Raw genomic sequence first — 20,802 nt, 5'->3', positions numbered from 1 at the left:
CCCCCCCCAACCCTCGTCCCCTTTATAACGTTATATTTTATATTTACCATTTTTGCCCATTGTTTACATGTCCCAGTTTTTATGGAGCTTGACTGCCAATAAAATGCACAGGTATGAAGAGTTGTTCATACGGTTGAGTTGTGACAGTTATGCACACGTGCCCAGTACCCAGACTAGACTGAATATTCCCCGCCCCAAGAAACCTTTCACTCACCTAACCCTGCAGGGATGGGGTCAGAATCTAAAGAATTCCTGAAAAATGTTTCTCTTTGCCACCAGTGTCTTGTGGGCCAAGCCATCTAACCATTAGTCATCCCTGGATCTACTGTAGTCTAGTTTGAACATCAGGGCTGCAGATGATTAATGTATATAAGGTTTTAAAAACAAACCAAGATAAAAAAGATGTTAAAAAAATTTAATGACTCATTTTAGATTGTCTTCTAGACTTCTGTTTTGTTTTGTTTTTGCAGAATTATAGTATTTCAAAGTCCAAGTAATTCGAGATCCCATTTTCTTCCAGCCAAGTCTACATCAAGTATATCTTCTTATGTACACAAAAGTATAAATCTAAAAACAAAGCAACAAAATCTCATAAACAACCAAACCCGGCAAAACCATGTATTTAGATCAGAGGGTCTACTTTTCAACCCTGCCTAGTGATTTCTAAGTTGTTCTGTTAACTGTTTTTGGATATGGTCCGGAAGTAGTAAGGAACAGAATAGCATTGGGATTTATGGGATTTTAAAACAAAGGTTTTTGGGTTTTTTTTGTTTTTTGTTTTTTTGTTTGGCACTTCAGTTAACATTTAAATTCACAGAAACTGGGAAAATTCCTAGCTGAGATATTTTGAGCAAAATTTTGCATTCTACTCTATGTGATCATTACCAATAAGTGAACTTTGGAGAATTTTATTTTTCTCTTACTTGAACTCTTCATTTCGTTGATCTGGAATATTGAAAACATGTATTTTGTAAGATTTGCTAAATTATTTGAGTGATTTTAATTTACTATTTAAATTGTATGCCCTTAGTTAAAAACCAACCAACAAGCCTGCATGTTAAAAAAGTTAAGGGTATTTTAAAAAGGTATGGGTACTAATTGTAGGAAGGTGTTAAATAAAATGAAATTCATTTTCAGTGCTAGAGGTTCCTTCAAGTTAGCCAGGCCTTCTAGTTCAATTGTAATGGAAAGAGATTTTTTGATTCCTTCAGAATGTGGCTGGCTTCACTGAAATATGGTTGTGCATGAATGGCATTTTATTTCAGGGGTTCTAAAATGTCACTACTGATTTTATGGTTGGGACAGAGTACAGTGTTAGGAGTCATATCTTATTATTTGGCAGACTCACTTAATGGGATTGGTCAAACACATTTTGATGCCTTAGCATGGTTATTGTGATAGTCTAATTTTAAAAGCTTTATTATGTAAAACTTCAGGCATATTCATTTAGTTCACACGCGGCAAAGTGTGGTAACCATGTCCCATCCCTCAGCTTCAGCAGCTAAAATCTGAATAGAATCATGTTGGGAAGAGGATCTGAAATGGGTTTGGATAAGTTAATTTGAGAGGTTGTGAATTCTTCTCAAAGAAGAGGTCAGGGGTGATGCCAGTATACATGGGAAATTGACCAAGTATCTCAAACGTCTCTAGCCCTGTGATCTGTCTAGAAAGGCGATTCTCAGTTTTTTTCCCTTGGAAATCTATTTGTCTATAACTATAATAAAAGATTCTTCTGAACCTTCTGTTTCTTCTACTTGTCCCTGGAAGTGGGGAGCAAAACTACTCTAGCATAAGAGAGTGGCAAACTGTGTCTTATACAGGCTTTGGGGCATAATTTGTTTCTTATTAAGACAATAATACATTATAAAAATGTTGAAACTCCTCAGATAGTAATTTGGATCACTTTAAATAGTAATTCTGCTTTTGAGAATCTATTCTAAGAAGAGAATCCTTATTACAGGAAAAGATTTAGAGGAATGAATAGGCAGAGCATGAGGAATTCTTATGGCAGTGAAACTACTCTGATTCTGTAATGGTGGGTACATGTCATTTTATATCTGTCCAGCAAATCTACAGAATGTGTCACATCATTCACAGAGTGAATCCTAGTTTAAACTATGGACTTCGAATGAATGATAATGTTGTGTCACTGCAGGTTCATCAATTGTAATGAACGTTCCCCTGTGGTGGGGGATGTTGACAACGGGGAAACTAAGCATATATGGGGCAGTGAGGATAGGGGAATCTATACCTTTGCTCAGTTTTGCTGTGAACCTAAAACTGCTCTAAATTGTAAAAGGTAAAGTCTGGTATTCAAAGATTTTCGCCACAGTTATTTATTGGAGTGAGAATTTTGAAACAAGCCATACATCCAGCCAAGTGGGATGGTTAGTCAGTCCACTGGATGGAATGCAACTGTTCCACTTGATGGGATGCAACTCTTAAAAGTTTAGGAAAAGCTTATAACAGGAAAAAATCCTTATGCAATGTTAAGAGAAAAGATGGAGCACAAAAATTTAATAATTTTTTTAAAAATTTTTTATTTATTTTTTATACAGTGAGAGACAGAGCATGAGAGGGGGAGGGGCAGAGAGGGGAGGAGACACAGAACCGGAAGCAGGCTCCAGGCTCTGAGCTGGCTGTCAGCACAGAGCCTGATGCGGGGCTCGAACCCATGAACGTGAGATCTGACCTGAGCCGAAGTCGGAGGCTTAACCAACTGAGCCACCCAGGCGCCCCAGAGCACAAAAATTTATACATATTATTACAGTAATTGAAAACAAATATGAAGTAAAACCAATGAATAGAGAAATATCAAAGGGAAATCATTGAAATATCGAATGCTTGTCTTTGGGTGTTCTTTTTTCCTACATTTTTTAATATTTTCTAATTTTTCTATGTTATGTATGCATTAATTTAAGGGTGGATACAACTCAACAACCATTCTTTTTAAGCTTTTAAAACATACTATGGGGAAAATTTTTAAAAATATATTGATATTGTAAGAAAATAATATTGATTTATTTAAAGAACAAATAAAGCTTGATTGTGTGCTAAAGCAACAAGCCAGCCACCCAAATTGTTTACTGCTTATTTCAGATAGATTGTTTCTGTTTCAGCTTCTGAGTCATTGGCTCAAAGGACAGTAAATCATTCAGAATCCATTATAAGAAAAGTAGCACAGAAGAAAATATTTTTTAGCATAAAAAGAAGAGAAATTAAGCTTTACTGATATTTGGTTTGGAATGCGTTGATGCTGATGCTTCTCTGGGGTCTGCATGTCAGGTGGTCCCATGTCAGACAGGTGGAGGAAGGGAGGGGGTCCCATTCTTTCCTTAGCTTGCTGGGTATTATAACACGGGACAGTCTATGATGCTTTTTCCAATTATTTATAGATATTATTATCTAGCAGAAGCAAACAAGAAAATGACAGAGTTGACCCTTCTCCCAATTGGTATGTTAGGTTAATAGATGATAAAATAACAAGACGTCAGAAATCCAGTGAGGTTTGTCAAAAAGTTGGCCAAAAGAATGGACATTTATGAAGATTAACATTTGAAATATGGATTTAGGTTTACTGTAAAATGATGGATCTTGGCCTAAAAACTGAACCAGCACTGAGATACTGCCTCATGATGATAGAACATATATTTGACTATAAATACATACACAAATGTTTGGAATATATGTTCAGAGATTTGTTTTTTTGTGAATGGGGTACCTGATTGAAAGGGATTTGGAGGTCATTGGCTTAGAATACAAACTTGAGTATTAGACTAGGACATAATAGAAGTTTGCTGAATTGAAGCTTTTAAACTTTTAAACTATGGTTTTTGTATATATTTATCTTCTTGCAGTAAGTAGAAAAATTATTTCTTTTTCTGACATCGATGTTAATTATTTTGTACTATCTGTATATTATGTTACCATATTTGCTGATTCTCAAGAAAAGCAGGATTAATATAGCTGGGCTGGATTCCCTGGGGAGGAAAACTCTTCTGTTTTACAGATGGGCAAACTCTATCATGGAAAGTTTCAGGTATCCTACCCAAGGTAACACAGAAGAAAATGTGGCCCTAAAATTGAGCTTAATGGTTGTTAACTTAACAACTTGTTCAATCCAGATATAAAACCAGAAAGGACCTAAATCTTGGGAGTCTTACTGCATTTATGAAACTCATTTTTGAATACCCACTGACTGTACCAGAGAAGTTATGAGAAGTATGTGTGATGTTTAAACATTCCTGTGGTTACTTAAAAATGCATCATGGCACCTGTTGGTTCTGAGTTTTTGGGTTTTTTTTCCTCTTTTGTTTCCTTTCTAGTTGGAGGAGAGCAAATAAGTGCTATTGGACGGGGCATCTGTGTGTTGCTGGGTATTTCTCTAGAAGATACACAGAAGGAACTGGAGCACATGTAAGAGTTGGATTTCTAAGTCCTTTCTGTTTGAATGGGATATGTGGTGTTTATACCTTTAGCTCTGTGTTTCTACCTGCCTACCTGTCTAAATTATGTATATGCGTACACTGGGAACTTCCACGGTATTTTGTTCCTGTGAGGTGAGCCCCTGTTACTTTTATCTGTCTCGTTTGAGGTAATGAGGTTATCTCCGTGTTTCAGATGAGAAGACCGAGGAAGAGTGATTTGTCAGATGATACCCACTAAGTCAGCAGCAGAGCTGAACCCAACATGCTTGGATCTGACTTGCTCTTATATCCATGAACCATTCTCTTAATGCAAAACTGAACTTTTCTTATGAATGGTATCTGTGTCCATTTGAGCAGTGTAATCTGGGCACCATTTATCCATTTTAAAAATGTCCAGTTCATTGTACACATAGGATCTGGAGCTCAGATAATTCAGTTACTTGCCTAAGATCATTAACGTGTATTTAGCAAAAAGCCTGAATTCAAATTAGAATCTAGGTTACCTGGGGCTCCTGGGTGGGTTAAACATCTGAGTTCGACTCAGGTCATGATCTTGCAGTCCATGGTTCAAGCTCCATGTTGGGCTCTGTGCTGACAGCACAGAGCGTGAAGCCTGCTTTGGATTCTGTGTCTCCCTTTCTCTCTGCCCCTTCCCTGCTCGTGCTCTGTCTCTCTGTCTCTTGAAAATAAATATTAAAAAAAAAAAAAAATCTAGGCTACCTGACTTGGAGGCTGGTGCTCTTTTTACTGCGGTAGAGGAGTTTGTCGTTGCTGTTGCCTGACTGACTCTGTCAGTACAGGCAGCCCCTCCGTCCCCATGTTTACGCCCCCCCAGCCCCTTCAGCACCACTGGGCACATTTACTTCAGATGTGTGGATCTGTTTATTCTCCCCAACGGGGAGAATGGTACTCATTATTGGGCATAATTCCACCCAATTGTCCCTTTTGTATTAGGTTGAAAATCGGACTTGGAACTTAACTCCTGCCAAGGAATAACTGTTCCTTGGTCCTCTTTCTTGCCAAAGTGTCTGTTCTTTGTCATCCACATTTATAAGGAAAGCCCTCCTAAGGTTTAAGAGGCATGTGACAGTTGTCAAGGAGGCTTTTGCCAGGACTTTTTGCATATTTGCAATAACCATAACTTTTCTCCCCGGTGTTTGCCCAGTTACTCATTTTGAGTAGCTCCAAGGAAGGGTGTAGAAATGGGGTATCATTTATTCCAGTGTAAAGATTGAGTTCTTCTATAAAAAAATTAGAGTTGGACCCATGTCTTGACATATCCACCAGCTTGAAGGAACAGTTAGCAAGTGGCTGTTCTTAGCTCCAGTTCCCATGGGTACCTGCTATGAACTAGAGGTACTGGCCAAAAAAAAAAAAAAAAAAAAAAAGGGCATCCCAGAACAACCTTTTGAGCAAGGTCTGTTAATATCCCATGTTACTGATGAGGAAACTGAGGCATAGAGGTGTATAAATAACTTGCCCAGCGCCCATGTAACTTGCTCCTTAGGTCTTCATGTATAATTCCATGTATATAATACACATAATAGTGTGTCAACATTATGTTCTTATGTGACAGGATGCTGGTGACACTTTGAGGGTATGCTGTGTGTTGGGGGCTTATGATGCTTCAGGTTTCCCTAACTACTGTTTTCCCGCTTAGGGTCAGAAAGATTTTAAACCTGCGTGTGTTTGAGGACGAGAGTGGGAAACACTGGGCGAAGAGTGTGATGGACAAACAGTATGAGGTGCTGTGCATCAGCCAGTTCACCCTCCAGTGTGTGCTCAAGGGCAACAAGCCGGACTTCCACCTGGCGATGCCCACGGAGCAGGCAGAGAGCTTCTACAACAGCTTCCTGGAGCAGCTGCGGAAGACCTACAGGCCGGAGCTCATCAAAGGTAGGCAGACGGGTGAGCCCTCCCAGGAGGAGAGTGTCCGGGACACTTCCAGGCAGGGCGAACAGAGAATCTGTCATGATAGCATCTCCTTTTCCAGAAAGTTTGTTGTTTATACTTATTACTTCTTTAAACAACATAGCAGCTGCTGCTACTGCTGTTGTGGTAGGAGTCCTCTGAATGCCACTGATACTGTTTACCTTTTTCTTTCTTTCTTTCATTTGTTTTTTTAATGTTTGTTTATTTTGAGAGAGAGAGAGCAAATGCCTGCACGTGTGAGGGAGGGACAGAGAGAATCCCAGGTTGGTTCCTTGCTGTCAGCGCAGAGCCCCATGTGGGACTGGATCCCATGAACTGTGAATTCATGGCCTGAGCCAAAATCAAGAGTCGACGCTTCGCCAATTGAGCCACCAAGGTGCCCCAAGCTTTTTCATTCTTCTGTTCACATTTGAAATATTTAGCAACCCAGAAGTGTGTTTGATGTAGTGGTGTTTAATTTTGCTTTCTTATGATGTCTGACAGAGAAGACAACGCAGGTACACATGTGAGTCGTGTGTCATTTTATATGTTAAAACAATTTTTAATGTTTATTTTTAAGAGAGAGAGAAAGACAGCATGAGTGAGGGAGAAGCAGGGAGAGACGGAGACACAGAATCTGAAGGGTCCAGGCTCTTAAGCCATCATCACAGAGCCCAATGCGGGGCTTGAAGCCACAAACTGTGTGTCAAAGCTGCACGCTTAACTGACTGAGCGATCCAGGCGCCCTCTAGTCACGTGTCATTTTAAATTTCTAGTAGCCATTGTAAACAAAGTAAAAAGAAACAAGTGAAGTTAATTTTATTTTATTCAATTTAATTAATTAATTTATTTAAAGTTTATTTACTTATTTTGAAGATAATGTGAGCAGGGAAGGGGCAGAGAGAATCCCAGGCAGGCTCCACACTTGTCAGCACAGAGTCCAATACAGGGCTTGAATTCATGAACCAGGAGATCATGACCTGAGCTGAAATCAAGAGTTAAATGCTTAACTGACTGAACCACCCAGGCACCCAAGAAATTAAGTTTAAAAGTATATTTTATTTAACTCAGTATATCCAAAATCATATAACTTCACCTTATAATCAATATAAAAAGTTACTGAGATAATTCTCATTTTTTTTTTAATGCTAAAGTCTTCTAAATCTGGTATGTAGTTTATACATATAGCCCATCTCAATTTGGACCAGCCACATTTCAAGTACCAATGGGTGTGTGTGCTTAATGGCTATCATATTGGATAGTGAAGGTTTAGGTCTTTACTTAACTGTTTATTGGCGGGAGTGCCAACCTAGTTTGAGATTTAGTCTAGAAAATGCCTTGGTATAGTGGTCTTGGTTTGTGGAAGAATTATGAATCTGAAATTGTGTGTCTTTTTAAGGGGGCCATTTATTTCTATTCTGTTTTCAGGTTTCTGGAGGGCAGATCGCATTTAATACCATCATGTTTTGCCTTTTTCTTCAGAGTTATTAGAATGTTTAGCCTCCTTTGGTAATGCATCTCAGTATGAGACTTTTCTAAGAATGTCTCAGTATCTAACTGCAGTTTCTTTGCTCCCATCGTACCCTTTCTATATAGACCTCTAAGAGTTGTTAATAGTTAACTCTGTGGTATCTCCTATACTTTGACTTTCTCTGGAGGAAGCAAACCCTGATACCTTATTTATTGTATCTGTTTTGAACCTTAAGTAATAAGAGTTACTGCCTGATTTTGAAGTTCTGTAGCAAAGTCCCACATTGAGGATTGCCAGCTCATCAGATTTACTTACGTTGAGAAGACTGATATTTCTATTTCTATTTTGGCATTTCCTTTCATCTTAATTTTCCTCTTACTTGTGTGAAGTGTCTCTTTGCTGTAATCAGGACATCCCTGCCTTAAATCCCACTCTTTACTTGGGCCCTGGTTGAGCAGAATGTATTTGCCTCTTCTGGAAATAATCCAAGTTTTGAGCTCCATTCACAAGTCTGATCATGGACGTCTCCAGTATTTTTACCCACCTGGTGTCCACTGAGTTCCTTCTGCATGGCTTTGCTGCAAACATATTTCTTCCCAGAATTAGTAATTAAGTCAAGTCCTCTGAATCGTTATTTTTCTTCGCTGAGTTGAGCATTAAATGCTTTCATCATTGTCTCCTCTGATTGGTGTTTGTAGAATCATCCCATTTCTGAGTAATCTCAGACACATTTAGAACGCGTTGAAATCCCTTGCAAGGACGAGCACAGGGAATATCATAAGGGCGTAAGTGAAGGCATTTTAGGTGGTGGAACACTGGTGCTCATTAAGGAACGCCCAAGTGAACAAATGAGCTTTCATCTGAGTCCTTAAAGAGGAGTGTTTTGTGTAGTAGTAGGTGTTTTTTGTTCCTTTTACTTTTTTTTTTAAGTTTATTTATTTATTTAGAGAGCACACATATGCACGTGTGGGGGGAGGGGCAGAGAGACAGGGAGAGAGAATCCAAAGCAGGCTCTGCAATGTCAGTGTGGAGCTGATGTGGGGCTCGAACTCACGAACTGTAACATTATGACCTTGAGCTGAAATCAAGAGTTGGACACTTAACCAGTTGAACCACCCAGGCTCCTGATGTGTTCCTTTTGCTTTTTGAAATGATATGTGTTTTGTCCAGGTAATTCTGTGAAGTGCCTGAAACAATGTACTATTAACAATATAATTTTATAATGGGTCACAATTTAAGTTTGTGGGGATATGATACATCTGATTGTTTTGGTGAAAAATTGATATCATTTATGCAAAGAGTTTTAGTCAGTTTATTTCCAAATCCTTCAGACTTTCAGAAACAACTACAGTGATATCAGCAGCATCTCTCTTGCTCTTTCAGCTTTTTATCTATTTTATGGTCTTAGATAGAACAAGATGCAGAGAGCATGTTTTACACACTCGCTGTGTTTTGGTTAATTTTGAGTTTTAGCCTTCCAGCTCCAATATGGAAAGCCCTCCAAGAGTTGAAGGGATGTTGGAACATAAACAAATTGCTAATAAATACATTTGCTTTCTTTTTTTTCTTTTAATGTTAATTCATTTATTTTTGAGAGAGAGAGAACACAGGTGGAAGAGGGCAGAGAGAGACAGATGAGACACAGAATCTGAAGCAGGCTCTTGGCTCTGAGCTGTCAGTGAAAGTCCCTGATGTGGGGCTTGAATCCACAAACCATGAGATCATGACTGAGCCACCCAGGCTTTATTTTAGGATTCTCAAGGCCACTTCAGCAATTTTTATTATTTTTTTTTACTTTATAAAGTTTCATATTTTTTTAACATATGCAATTATTTTCCATCCTTTACAATACAGTAGTTGCAATGACACTCAAAACAGAAAAGCAAAGTAAAAAATCAAAAAGCAATTTTTAGACTTAAAGTAGTTTAATTTGCTTTTTGAAAAAAGTTAAAATTTTTTTCTAGTTTTACTGAGATACAATTTACATATGTTAGTTTTAGCATTAGTTTTAGTTGTACAACATGATGATTTACTATATGGGTATATTATGAAATGATCACCGGCGTTAAGTTGAGTTAATGTTCATCACCTCACTTAGTTTTACTTTTCTTATGGTAAGAACTGTTTTTTATTTATTTGGGTCACCTGGGTGGCTCAGTCAATTAAGTGTCTGACTCGATTTCAGCTCAGGTCATGATCTCATAATTTGTGAGATCGATCCTCATGTTGGGGTCTGCATTGACTGTGTGGAGCCTGCTTGGGATTCATTCTCTCTCTCTCTCTCTCTCTCTGTCTCTCTCTCTCCCTTTCTCCCTCCCCCTTCCCCTTCTGCTTACACATGTGCATGCATGCTCTCTCTCAAAAATAAATAATTCCAATAAAAGTTTGTATATTTATTTTTGTGGGCAGCTGTGGGAGGGTCAGAGAGAGAAGGGGAGGGAGAGAATCCTAGTCAGACATAGCACTGTCAGTACAAAGCCCATCTTGGGGCTTGAACTCACCAACTGTGAGATCATGCCCTGAGCCGACATTCAGAATTGGTTGCTTAACCAGCCACCTGGCGCTCCTGTGACGAGAACTTTTAAGATCTACTCTCCTAGCAACTTTCAGATATGTGATACAGTATTTTTTGTTTTATGCCATATCTTATATCCCAGAATTTATCTTACAACTGGAAGTTTAAACCTTTTGACCAGTTTCATCCATTTCACCTACTTCACCCCCTGCCCCTGGCAATCACCAATCTGTTCTCTGTATCTATGAGCTTGGTTTTTTAGATTCCATGTGTAAGTGAGATTATATAATATTTGTCTTTTTCTTTCTGACTGAAAACCCTTAATGTCCATCCATGTTCTTGCAAATGACAGGATTTCCTTCTTTTCTTATGACTGAATGGTATTCTATTGTGTATACATATCACATCTTTTTAAAAATGATTTTATTATTATTATTATTATTTTAGAGAGAGCATATGAACAGGGGCAGAGAGAGACTCTAGAGCAGGCTTCACCATGGAGCCTGATGCAGGGCTCAGGCCCACAATCCTGGGATCATGACCTGAGCTGAAATCAAGAGTCAGATGCTCAACTAACTGAGCCACGCAGACCCCCTTCATCTTTTTTATGCTTTCATCTATCAGTGGACACTTGAGTTGCTTCCATGTGTTGGCTGTTGATTTAGTTAGATTGAGCATTGTTTTCACTCTCTTCCTCTTTAGTGACTGAAACCTTATTTTAAATTTATATTGTTTCTCTTACTTTTTAAGGATTGAATAGAGGGAAGGTTGTCCCTCACACCCAGTGCTCCCACTCAGTGCTCATGTTCTTTTAGGCATTTCCCCACCAGCTACAATTTTCCACTTGGAGCCCTGCCCAGCTCAATTCTCTTAAAATTTTTTAAACTATTTATTTATTATTATTTTTTTAAGAGACAGAGACAGTGCAAGTAGGGGAGGGTCAGAGAGAGAGGGAGACACAGAATCTGAAGCAGGCTCCAGGCTCTGAGCTAGCTGTCAGCACAGAGCCCAACGTGGGGCTTGAACCCACGAACCGTGAGATCATGACCTGAGCCGAAGCCGGATGCTTAACCAACTGAGCCAACTAGGCACCCCTCAACTGTCTGAAATGAAACAGGGTTTATTGCTTTATGACTGAAGCATGCAGAGTTATGATGAGTTCAGGTTCAACTTGTGCTTCATTCGCTCTGTCATTGCTTTGACTGTTTTCTCTGGGATTCACCAAGCCCTGCTTTTCCCCATGTGTGTCAGCCTTGTCTTCAGGCTGGCCTTCTGCAGGGTGGCCATGATGGTAACAGTCTTCATAATTCACCATCCCAAGAAGGAGAGCGAGCATTTGTCTCTGCATTTCAAGCCGAAGTCCTGAAGGTCACTTTGGTTGGGCCAGCATAGGTCGTATGTCAACCAACCCTTGTACCAATATGAGATGGACTGCATGGCTCCGCTTAGTCATGTGTTTCATAGCATACGGAATTGACCTCCTGGGGACCACTTGGAGCCACTGTGGAAGTCTGGGGCTGTTGGGAAGGGGGATGGGAGAAATGGCTGTTGGAAGGGTTACTGAAAGTGCCATTGTTATGTCCTTGAGTTGCTTTGTTGGTGGCTGCTGGGAGGTGGGATAAATAGAATGGATTTGGGCAAGGGAAGTAGGTGGTCCTAGCAGTGTGGATGGAGGGAATGGAGAGGGGAATATCATAGATGTGTGTTCAATTAATGAGGATGTCCTTTTCACCTGTCTTTTTTCTGGGTACCTGGGAGAGAGGGGCAAGTTACATAATTACCCCAAATGGCTCTTTGAGGCCTGCTTTGCCCCAGTTGGCCTTGAGTTGGTCCTTGAAAACCAAGCTGACCCACCACACCCATATGACCAGAATTCTCAGCACCCTTGGCTTGTTTGGGTGTAGTCTGCTTGGAACCTCCTTTGCTTTTGCTGTGGCACGTCCCCACTCTGCTCTGGTTCAGCTGGCCCCCAGACCCTTAGGCTTTGTGAGGGCATCTCCTCTTCTCAAGCACTTGCCCACCTTGCCTTCTCCTGTTAGCTATTGCTGTATAACACACTACCCCAAAACTCAGTGGCTTAAAAATAGCCATTCTGTCTTCCTCACAATTTTGTGGGTCGGGAATTGAGGAGGGGCTTGGCTGGGCACTTGTCTCTGATTCATTTGGTGTTGGCTGGGGCTGGAAGATCTAGTTCTAAGATGGCCTGGGTACATCTTGCTCCTCCCCTCCTCCCACCTTATCTTATCCTCCAGGGTCTCCCCCCATCAGCACTTGGGCTTCTCATAGCCTGGCAGTCACAGGGTAATTTTCTTCTTTCCTGCCTTCCTGCCTTCCTGCCTTCCTGCCTTCCTGCCTTCCTGCCTTCCTTCCTTCCTTCCTTCCTTATTTAATTATCTTGAGAGAGAGAACACAAGTAAGCAAGGGAGGGGCAGAGAGAAGGAGAGAGAGAGAGAATCCTAAGGAGGCTCTGCACTGTCAGGACAGAGCCGGACATGGGGCTTGAACTCACGACCTGAGCCAAAGTCAAGAGTTGGACACTCTACCAACTGAGCCACCCAGGCACCCCAGAGTGATTTGATTTCTAATGTTGTAGCTGTCTTCTCCTACAACAAGCACTCCAGGAGCAGGTGTTTCAAGAGACAGGAGATGAAAGTGCCAACCCTTTGAGGCCAGGCCTGGAAAGGGGTGCAGCATCACTTCTGCCATATGCTATTGGACAAAGCACTCTCATAGCCCATCCAGATTCCAGGGGAGGGACATAGACCTACCTTGCAATGGAAGGAATGTCAGAGTTTATGGCCGTCTTTAATCCTGCACAGCTCATAACTATGGTTTTTCCTGTTCTCTGGCTCTTCTTCCAGTAATTGCTTTAGGGGGGATAAACCTAACGCATACATTCATCATTTTATACCTTCTACTGCAGGATGAGCCAGAGGCCCTTTATTGGACACCCAGACTGATTGAGTAGACCCAGGAAACTGCTTTCAGATGTGGCCCTCAGCAGCCCCTTGGGAATCTCCATTCTTCATATGGGCACTGAAAGTAGTGTTCAGTGGGAGGCATTAAATGCTCCTGAAGTTGAGTATTGAGCATGCATTGCTTTTTTTTTTTTTAATAATAGTTTATTGTCAAATTGGTTTCCATATAACACCCAGTGCTTCTCCCCACAAGTGCCCCCCTCCATGACCATCATCCTGCATTGCTTTTATAGTTAGGAAAAAATAAGTGGTCTGCTAAAATGGAATCATTGGAAAGAGAGATCTCTGCTCTCAAGCTTCTTGTTCCAACTCTGAGCGATTTGTAATGGGCCTAGGAAAGCAATCACCTATCAGCTTTGTTGAGCAGATTTGAAGCTGCCATGACATTAAAAAGAGTTACTTGTGTATTCTCTGTGGGGACTGATCTGTTGTGGGCAGCAAACAGCTGGAAAAATGTGGGAAGACATTTGAAGAGTACAGCAGCTTTCTGATCGCCTCAGCTCTGTTCACTCTGTGGGGTATCCATTATGTCCAGGTCTCCTAAAGTTTCGTAATACAAAGAGAAAGTACCAGGGGGAAAAAGCCCACATCTAGTGTTTGCTTGTGGTTATTGTTTAATTTAGTTTATAGGTTTGTTTGATATTCTACTTTTTTTACTACATAAAGCACGTTAGCAAACTGAGTGAGCTTTCAGTGAAAGATTGTCTTATATACTTTGGCGAGGGCTGTGATGCTAGAGGCATTACTGTTGATGTAAATTTAGGAAATCACAACGTGGGATCACATCTTCATTGATGATAAATGGCAGGAGATGCCTGAGTAGCTCAGTTGGTTAAGTGTCCAGCTTTCGACTTTAGCTCAGGTCGTGATCTCGCAGTTCATGGGTTTGAGCCCATGTTGTGCTCTGTGCAGGTAGAACAGAGTCTGCTTGGGTTCTCTTTCCACCTCTTCCTGCCCCTCTGCTGCTTGTGTGTGTGTGTGTGTGTGTGTGTGCACGTGCGTGCGCATGCATGCTCTCTCAAAAATAATAATTAAAGGTCAAGGCTGATGGATGGCAACACAGGCCGATGCTCTCGTGAAGTCTGATGCATATGTGTGACTGATGTTGGCCAAAGCAGTTTTCTATCACTCCTTGTTTTTCATTGATCTCTTCAGTGGTTGGCTAACCTGCTTCCTTATTTATTTCTGCCTGTCCCTTTTGAGTCTCAGACTTAGACTAACTGCATCATCTCTGTGACTACAGTTTACCTTCTGTTTGCCCAAATGGCAAACTATGTCCATTTTTGTTTTTAAATCCTAGCTTTTCATGATTCCTTGATTTGCTTAGTCGATTTTCCAAGGTGAACAACAGCCTACTTTTACCAGTTCTCTTTTCCTCACCTCACTGTCTGGGGCCACCTGGAAGCCAGTGTCATCAGTGTGGTGGTGGTCCAGTACCCTGTGGTAATGGCAGAGTGCCTGACACACTTAGGCGCTCAGCTATTTTGTGTGACCAGTGTCCCTGGGCCCAGAGTGATGAGGACAGGCAGTGGCTCTGCTGTCCCACCCATCTGCTTCCTCGCTGGGCTCCTTCTCCCTCCTGTCTTTATTCTCCTTCAGTTCCAAGCCCTCTTCATACTTTTGGTCATGAATTGTGGGGTCAGCCCCTTTTTCTTGCCCAGTAAAATCTGTCAGAGCAGCTCAATTTGAAGAAATAAAGGTCATTTTAAAAAAAGGTACAGGCATAGGTGAAAGACACTGTTGTCATCATCCAGGGACCTAAAATAACCCAGGATGAAAAGAACAATCTCTCTGAATCTCTCAGCAGGAGAGAGCTAGGAAGATTTTAAAACCATTTTGACCTGGGGTCTACAAATTCAGAAATTTGATAAATTAGTTAGCCCTCTTTGTATTTTATGCAAAGGGTCTATAAAACAAATGAATAGTGTACATGGTATAGTGTCAATTGTTTTCTCTCTTTGCTGTGCCCTGAGGGCATCCTCCAGTTTACTGATTTTTTCTTTGACCTTGCCCTGTCTGGAGTTCAGCCTGTCACTTGAGTTTTAAGTCAGTCACTCACTTTTTATTTTTAGCGTTTATTTCTTCTTTCTAAAATTAACTTTTTTATTGTAATAAAATACATGAAACATGAAATGAACCATTTTAAAGTGTAGAGTTCAGTGATAGTGTATTCACAGTGTTGTGCAACCATCACTATTGCCTAGTTTCAAAACATTTTCATCACCCCAAAAGGATATCCTGTACCCATTAACCAGTCACTCCCCATTCTCCCCCACTCCTAGCCCTGGCAACCATGAATCTCCTTTTTGTCTCTATGGATTTGCCTCATCTGGATATTTCATACAAACGGAGCCATACAATATGCAGCCTTTTGTATCTGGCTTTTTTGTCTTAGCATAACGTATTCAAGGTTCATCATTTGAACGTACATTGTGCATGTATGGATACATACATTGTAACATTTATCAATACTTACTTTTTTTGTATGAAGAATATTTCATTGCATGAATATTTATCTATGCATTCATTGTTGAACATCTAGCTTGTTTCCAACCTTTTAGCTGTTGTGAATAGGGAAGCTATAAACTTGTGTACAACTTTTTGTTTGAACACTGATTTTCCATTCTGTTGGTTAAATACTCAGGAGTGGAATTGCTGGATCATACAGTGATTCTGTTTAGCTTACTGAGGCATTGTCAAATTGTTTGCCATGGTGATGTTTTACATTCCCACCCATCACTGAGGGTTCTGATTTCTCTGCATCCTTGCCAACATTTGCTATTTCTTTTTTTTCCTAATGATTATAGCCATCCTACTGGGTATGAAGTGCCGCATCACTGTGGGTTTGGTTTGCATTTTTCTTTCTCTCTCTCTTTTTTTAAATAAAGTATTAAAAAAAATTTTTTTTTTCAGTTTTAGAGAGAGAGAGGGCTGGTGCTGGGGAGACGAGCAGAGGGAGAGAGAGGGAGAATCCTTTTTATTTAAAAACTTCTTTTTAATAGTTTATTTTATATTTTATTTTTTAATGTTTTTTTTTTTAAATTTATTTTGTGAGAGACAGAGACAGCGTGAGCAGGGGAGAGTCAGAGAGAGTGGGAGACACAGAGTCCGAAGCAGGCTCCAGGCTCTGAGCTAGCTGTTAGAACAGAGCCTGATGTGGGGCTTGAACCCATGAACCGGGAGATCATGACCTGAGCCGAAGCTGGACGCTTAACCGATTGAGCCACCCAGGTGCTCCAGTTTATTTTATTTTTGAGACAGAGAGAGACAGAGCATGGATGGGGGAGGGGCAGAGAGAGAGGGAGACACAGAATCTGAAGACAGGCTCCAGGCTCTGAGCTGTCAGCACAGAGCCTGATGCGGGGCTCGAACCCACGAACCATGAGTTCATGACCTGAGCCGAAGTTGGACACTTAACCAACTGAGCCACACAGGTGCCCCGAGAAAAGGAGAATCTTAAGGAAGCTCCACTTATAGTGCAGAGCTACACTGATTTACCAGGACCCTGGAATCATGACTTGAGCTGAAATCAAGAGTGGGACACTCAACCGACCGAACCACCTGAAACCCTCTATCTTTTTTTCCTCACCTTCCCATACGTTCATCTGTTTGCTTCTTAAACTCCACATATGAGTGAAATTATAGGTACCTAATTCACTTAGTACAGTACACTCTAGCTCTGTCCACATCATTGCACATGGCAAGATTTCATTCATTTTGATGGCAAGTAATACTCCGTTTTGTGTATACGAGAGTGTGTGTGTGTGTGTATACCACATGGTGTGTATCTCTTCATCAGTCAGTGGACATTTGGTCTCTTTCCATAATTTGGCTATTGTTGATAATGCTGCTATAAACATTGGGGTGCATGTGCCCCTTCAAATCTGTATCCTTTGGGTGAATACTTAGTAGTGCTGGACTGTAGGGTAGTTCTGTTTTTAACTTTTTGAGGGGCCTCCATACTGTTTTCCAGAGTGGCTGCACCAGTTTGCATTCCCATCAACAGTGTAAGAGAGTTCCCTGTTTTCTGCATCCGTGCCTACACCTATTTCTTGTGTTGTTTATTTTAGCCATTCTGACATGTGAAGTGGTAACTCATCATGGTTTTGTTTGTATTTAACTGATAATAGGTGAGGTTGAGGGTTGTTTCATGTGTCTGTTAGCAATCTGCAAGTCTTCTTTGGTAAAACATATTTGTGTCTTCTGCCCGTTTCTTTACTGTATTTTTTTTTTACCATAAATACATATAATTTTTATTTGTCAATCATAGGGAAAAAAAGACAAATGCAAGAATGTTCCAAGTAGCATTGTAAGAGCAAAAAATCTGAAACAATCAAAATGCCATTGACAAGAATATGATCAATTGTGGAATATCTTTTTAATGTGGGTCAAAATAAATGAATTTACCATTCATGTATCTTTATAGATGAAGACTTGAATGCTGAATGAAAAAATAAGTCATAGAATAATACATACAGTGTGATAACATTTAAACAATGCTTAAGCCTCCGACTTTGGCTCAGGTCATGATCTGTTCTGGAGTTCAAGCCCCGTGTCAGGCTCTGTCCTGACAGCTTGGAGTCTGAAGCCTGCTTCGGATTCTGTGTCTCCCTCTCTCTCTTCCCTTCCCCGGCTTGCGCTGTCTGTCTGTCTCTCTCTCAAAAATAAATAAACATTAAAAAAATTTTTTTTTTAATTCTTGAAGACAACAGCTAAACAATATATTGAGAAGGAAGCTCGGCAATGAATGAGCTAGGGAAAGGGCACGTATAGATACAGTGATTTTGGAAATATTCCAACTCTTAAGGGGGTGATAAATCCATACATGTTCATTTTTTATACTTTATGTATCACATATGTAATGAATAATATAGATGAAAAAATATCAAACATCTATATGTAAGATCCCAGCATCTTATATAGAAAGATGAGTGTCCAGTGAAGTTTAAACAAAAGATCTCTCTTCATTGGGAATCTTTCCAGCAACAAAGAACTTCTTCGTTGTCTAAGCACCTTTTAACAGTATTCAGAATCAGAGTTGTCTTTCCCAGCATTCTTTATTTCTGAGTTCAGTGTTTATGAATGCCTCTGAAATTCTCAAATGACAAATACCAGAAGAACTCTTTCCCTGGCGGCCTATTCTCCTCCTCCTCTTACTTCTCCTCTTCTTCCTTGTCTCTTTTCTTTCTATTGTCTTTCATTTCAAACCAGGTATCTCCGTCATTTGTTGCTTTACAGTTGTTACGGATTTTTCTTAGTTGGATATACATAATTTCTAACACATTTGCCTCTAAAATACTTCTTGTTTTCCAGTATAGAACACCTTCCTCAGATGATAGCCTGTCTTTTCAATATTTTCATTTACATTTTCAGATAATTCTTACATGCCTCTGTGTCACAGCTTGGAATTTCCCCGGAACTCCATAGACTACAATAGCCAACGTTCATGTAGCGCTTACGAGGCTCTAGGTTCTAGTCTGTTACCTCATTCAATCCTCATGAAAACCCTACAGTGTTATCCCCATATTGCAGATGAGAAAGCTGAGGCACAGTGAGGTCAAAAATCACAAATGACAAAGCTAGAATTGAAACCAAGCTGTCTAGATTCCTGATCTTAACTAACTACCACATCATCATGGTGCCCTTCTGATTTTATATCAACCAGTTTTCTGTCTGAAGCAGTGTCTGTTGCTTACAATAACAAATTTTGGGTCTCTTTCAACTCACCGTTATTTTTTAAATTTAAGTTCAACTTACTTAACATATGGTGTAATCTTGGCTTTAGGAGCATAACTCAGTGATTTATTTCTTGCATATGATACCCAGCACTCATCTCAAAAAAGTGCCCTCCTCAATGCCCATCACCCATTTAACCTATCTCCCTGCCCACCTCCCCTCCAGCAACCCTCAGCTTGTTCTCTGTATTTGAGTCTTGTGGGTTGCCTCCCTCTCTGTTTTAAAAAAATCCTTTATTATTTTTCCTTTCCTTCCCCTCTGTTATCTCTTGTATGTCTAAAATTCCACATATGGTGAAAAATATGATATCTTTTGCTGACTGCCTTATTTTGCTTAGCATAATATCCTCTAGTTCCATTAATGTCGTTGCAAATGGAAAGATTTCATTCTTTTTCATTGCCTAGTAGTATTCCATTGTGTGTATATGTGCATATATTCACACATATGTGTATGCATGTGTACACTTATATGTACATATATACATATGTGCATATGTAGATACAAGTATATGAATGTATATATGTATATTATACACACACACACACACACACACACACACACACACACATCTTCTTTTTCCATTCATCAGTCCGTGGACATTTGTGCTCTTTCCATAATTTGGCTATTGTTGATAGTACTATATGAACATTAGGGTGCACATGCCCTTTCAAATCAGCATTTTTGTATCCTTTGGACCTGGTAGTACAATGTCTGGGTTGTAGGGTTGTTCTATTTTTTAATATTTTGAGGAAGTTCCATCCTATGTCTCAGAGTGGCTGCACCAGTTTGTATTCCCACCAGCAGTGCAAAAGAGATCCTCTTTCTCCACATCCTGACAAGTATCTGTTGTCTGAGTTGTTACTTTTAACCATTCTGACAGGTATGAGGTGGTATCTCATTGTGGTTTTGATTTGTATTTCCCTGATGATGAGTGACATTGAGCATCTTTTCATGTGTCTGTTGGCCATCTGGATGTCTTCTTTGGAAAAGTGTCTATTTGGGTGTTGAGTTTGGTAAGTTCTTTATAGATTTTGGATACCAACCCTTTATCTGATATGTCATTTGCAACTTATCTCCCATTCTGTTCGTTGCCTTTTAGTTTTGCTGATTGTTCCCTTTGCTGTGCAGAAGCTTTTTATAGGTTCCAATGGTTCATATTTGATCCCAAGCAGAAGCTTTTTATAGGTCCCAATAGTTCAGAAGCTTGATAAGGTCCAAATAGTTCATATTTGCTTTTGTTTCGCTTGTCTCTGGAGATGTGTTGAGTAAGATGTTGCTGTGGCCAAGGTCACAGGGGTTTTTGCTTGCTTTTTCCTCTAGGATTTTGATGGCTTCCTGTCTTACATTTAGGTTTTTCATCTATTTCGAGTTTATTTTTGTGTCTCATGTAAGAAAGTGGTCCAGATTCATTTTTCTGTATGTCACTGTCCAGTTTTCCCAGCATCATTTGCTGAAGAGAGACTTTATTCCATTGGATGTTCTATCATCTAATGAAATGCTGGCCATACATTTGTGGGTCCATTTCTGGGTTCCATTGACCTGAGTGTCTGTTTTTGTACCAGTACCATACCGTCTGGATGATTACAGCTCTGTGACACAACTTGAAGTCTGGGATTGCAGTGCCTCCAGGTTTGGTTTTCTTTTTCAAGATTGTTTTGGCAATTCGGGTTCTCCTCTGGTTCCATACAATGTCGGGGCCGCCAAGTTTTCTGTCTGCCTCAGGCAAGGATTATCACTCTCAGAGAGCGAACCAGCAAGCAAGAT

At 40.2% G+C, this 20,802-nt stretch overlaps 1 protein-coding gene across 3 annotated transcripts in view; it reads left to right on the top strand.

The window, feature by feature from the left end:
• DTD1 (D-aminoacyl-tRNA deacylase 1) overlaps window positions 1-20,802 on the top strand; it is a 185,305-nt gene that overhangs the window by 5,389 nt on the left and 159,114 nt on the right. For 2 of the 3 annotated variants that reach the window (XM_029919121.1, XM_029919123.1), the window contains 2 exons: window positions 4,326-4,416; window positions 6,088-6,323. In XM_029919121.1, coding sequence (XP_029774981.1) covers window positions 4,326-4,416; window positions 6,088-6,323 — 327 coding nt within the window. Of the gene's footprint in view, window positions 1-41; window positions 112-4,325; window positions 4,417-6,087; window positions 6,324-20,802 lie in introns of those variants that run through there. The other variant, XM_029919122.1, reaches the window with a different exon arrangement.

The sequence above is a fragment of the Suricata suricatta genome, chromosome 12, assembly GCF_006229205.1.
Source record: "Suricata suricatta isolate VVHF042 chromosome 12, meerkat_22Aug2017_6uvM2_HiC, whole genome shotgun sequence".
In the NCBI taxonomy this organism is placed as follows: Eukaryota; Metazoa; Chordata; class Mammalia; order Carnivora; family Herpestidae; genus Suricata; species Suricata suricatta.
Note: the sequence above shows the minus strand (reverse complement) of the source record. Positions and strands in the feature narration are given on the sequence as shown.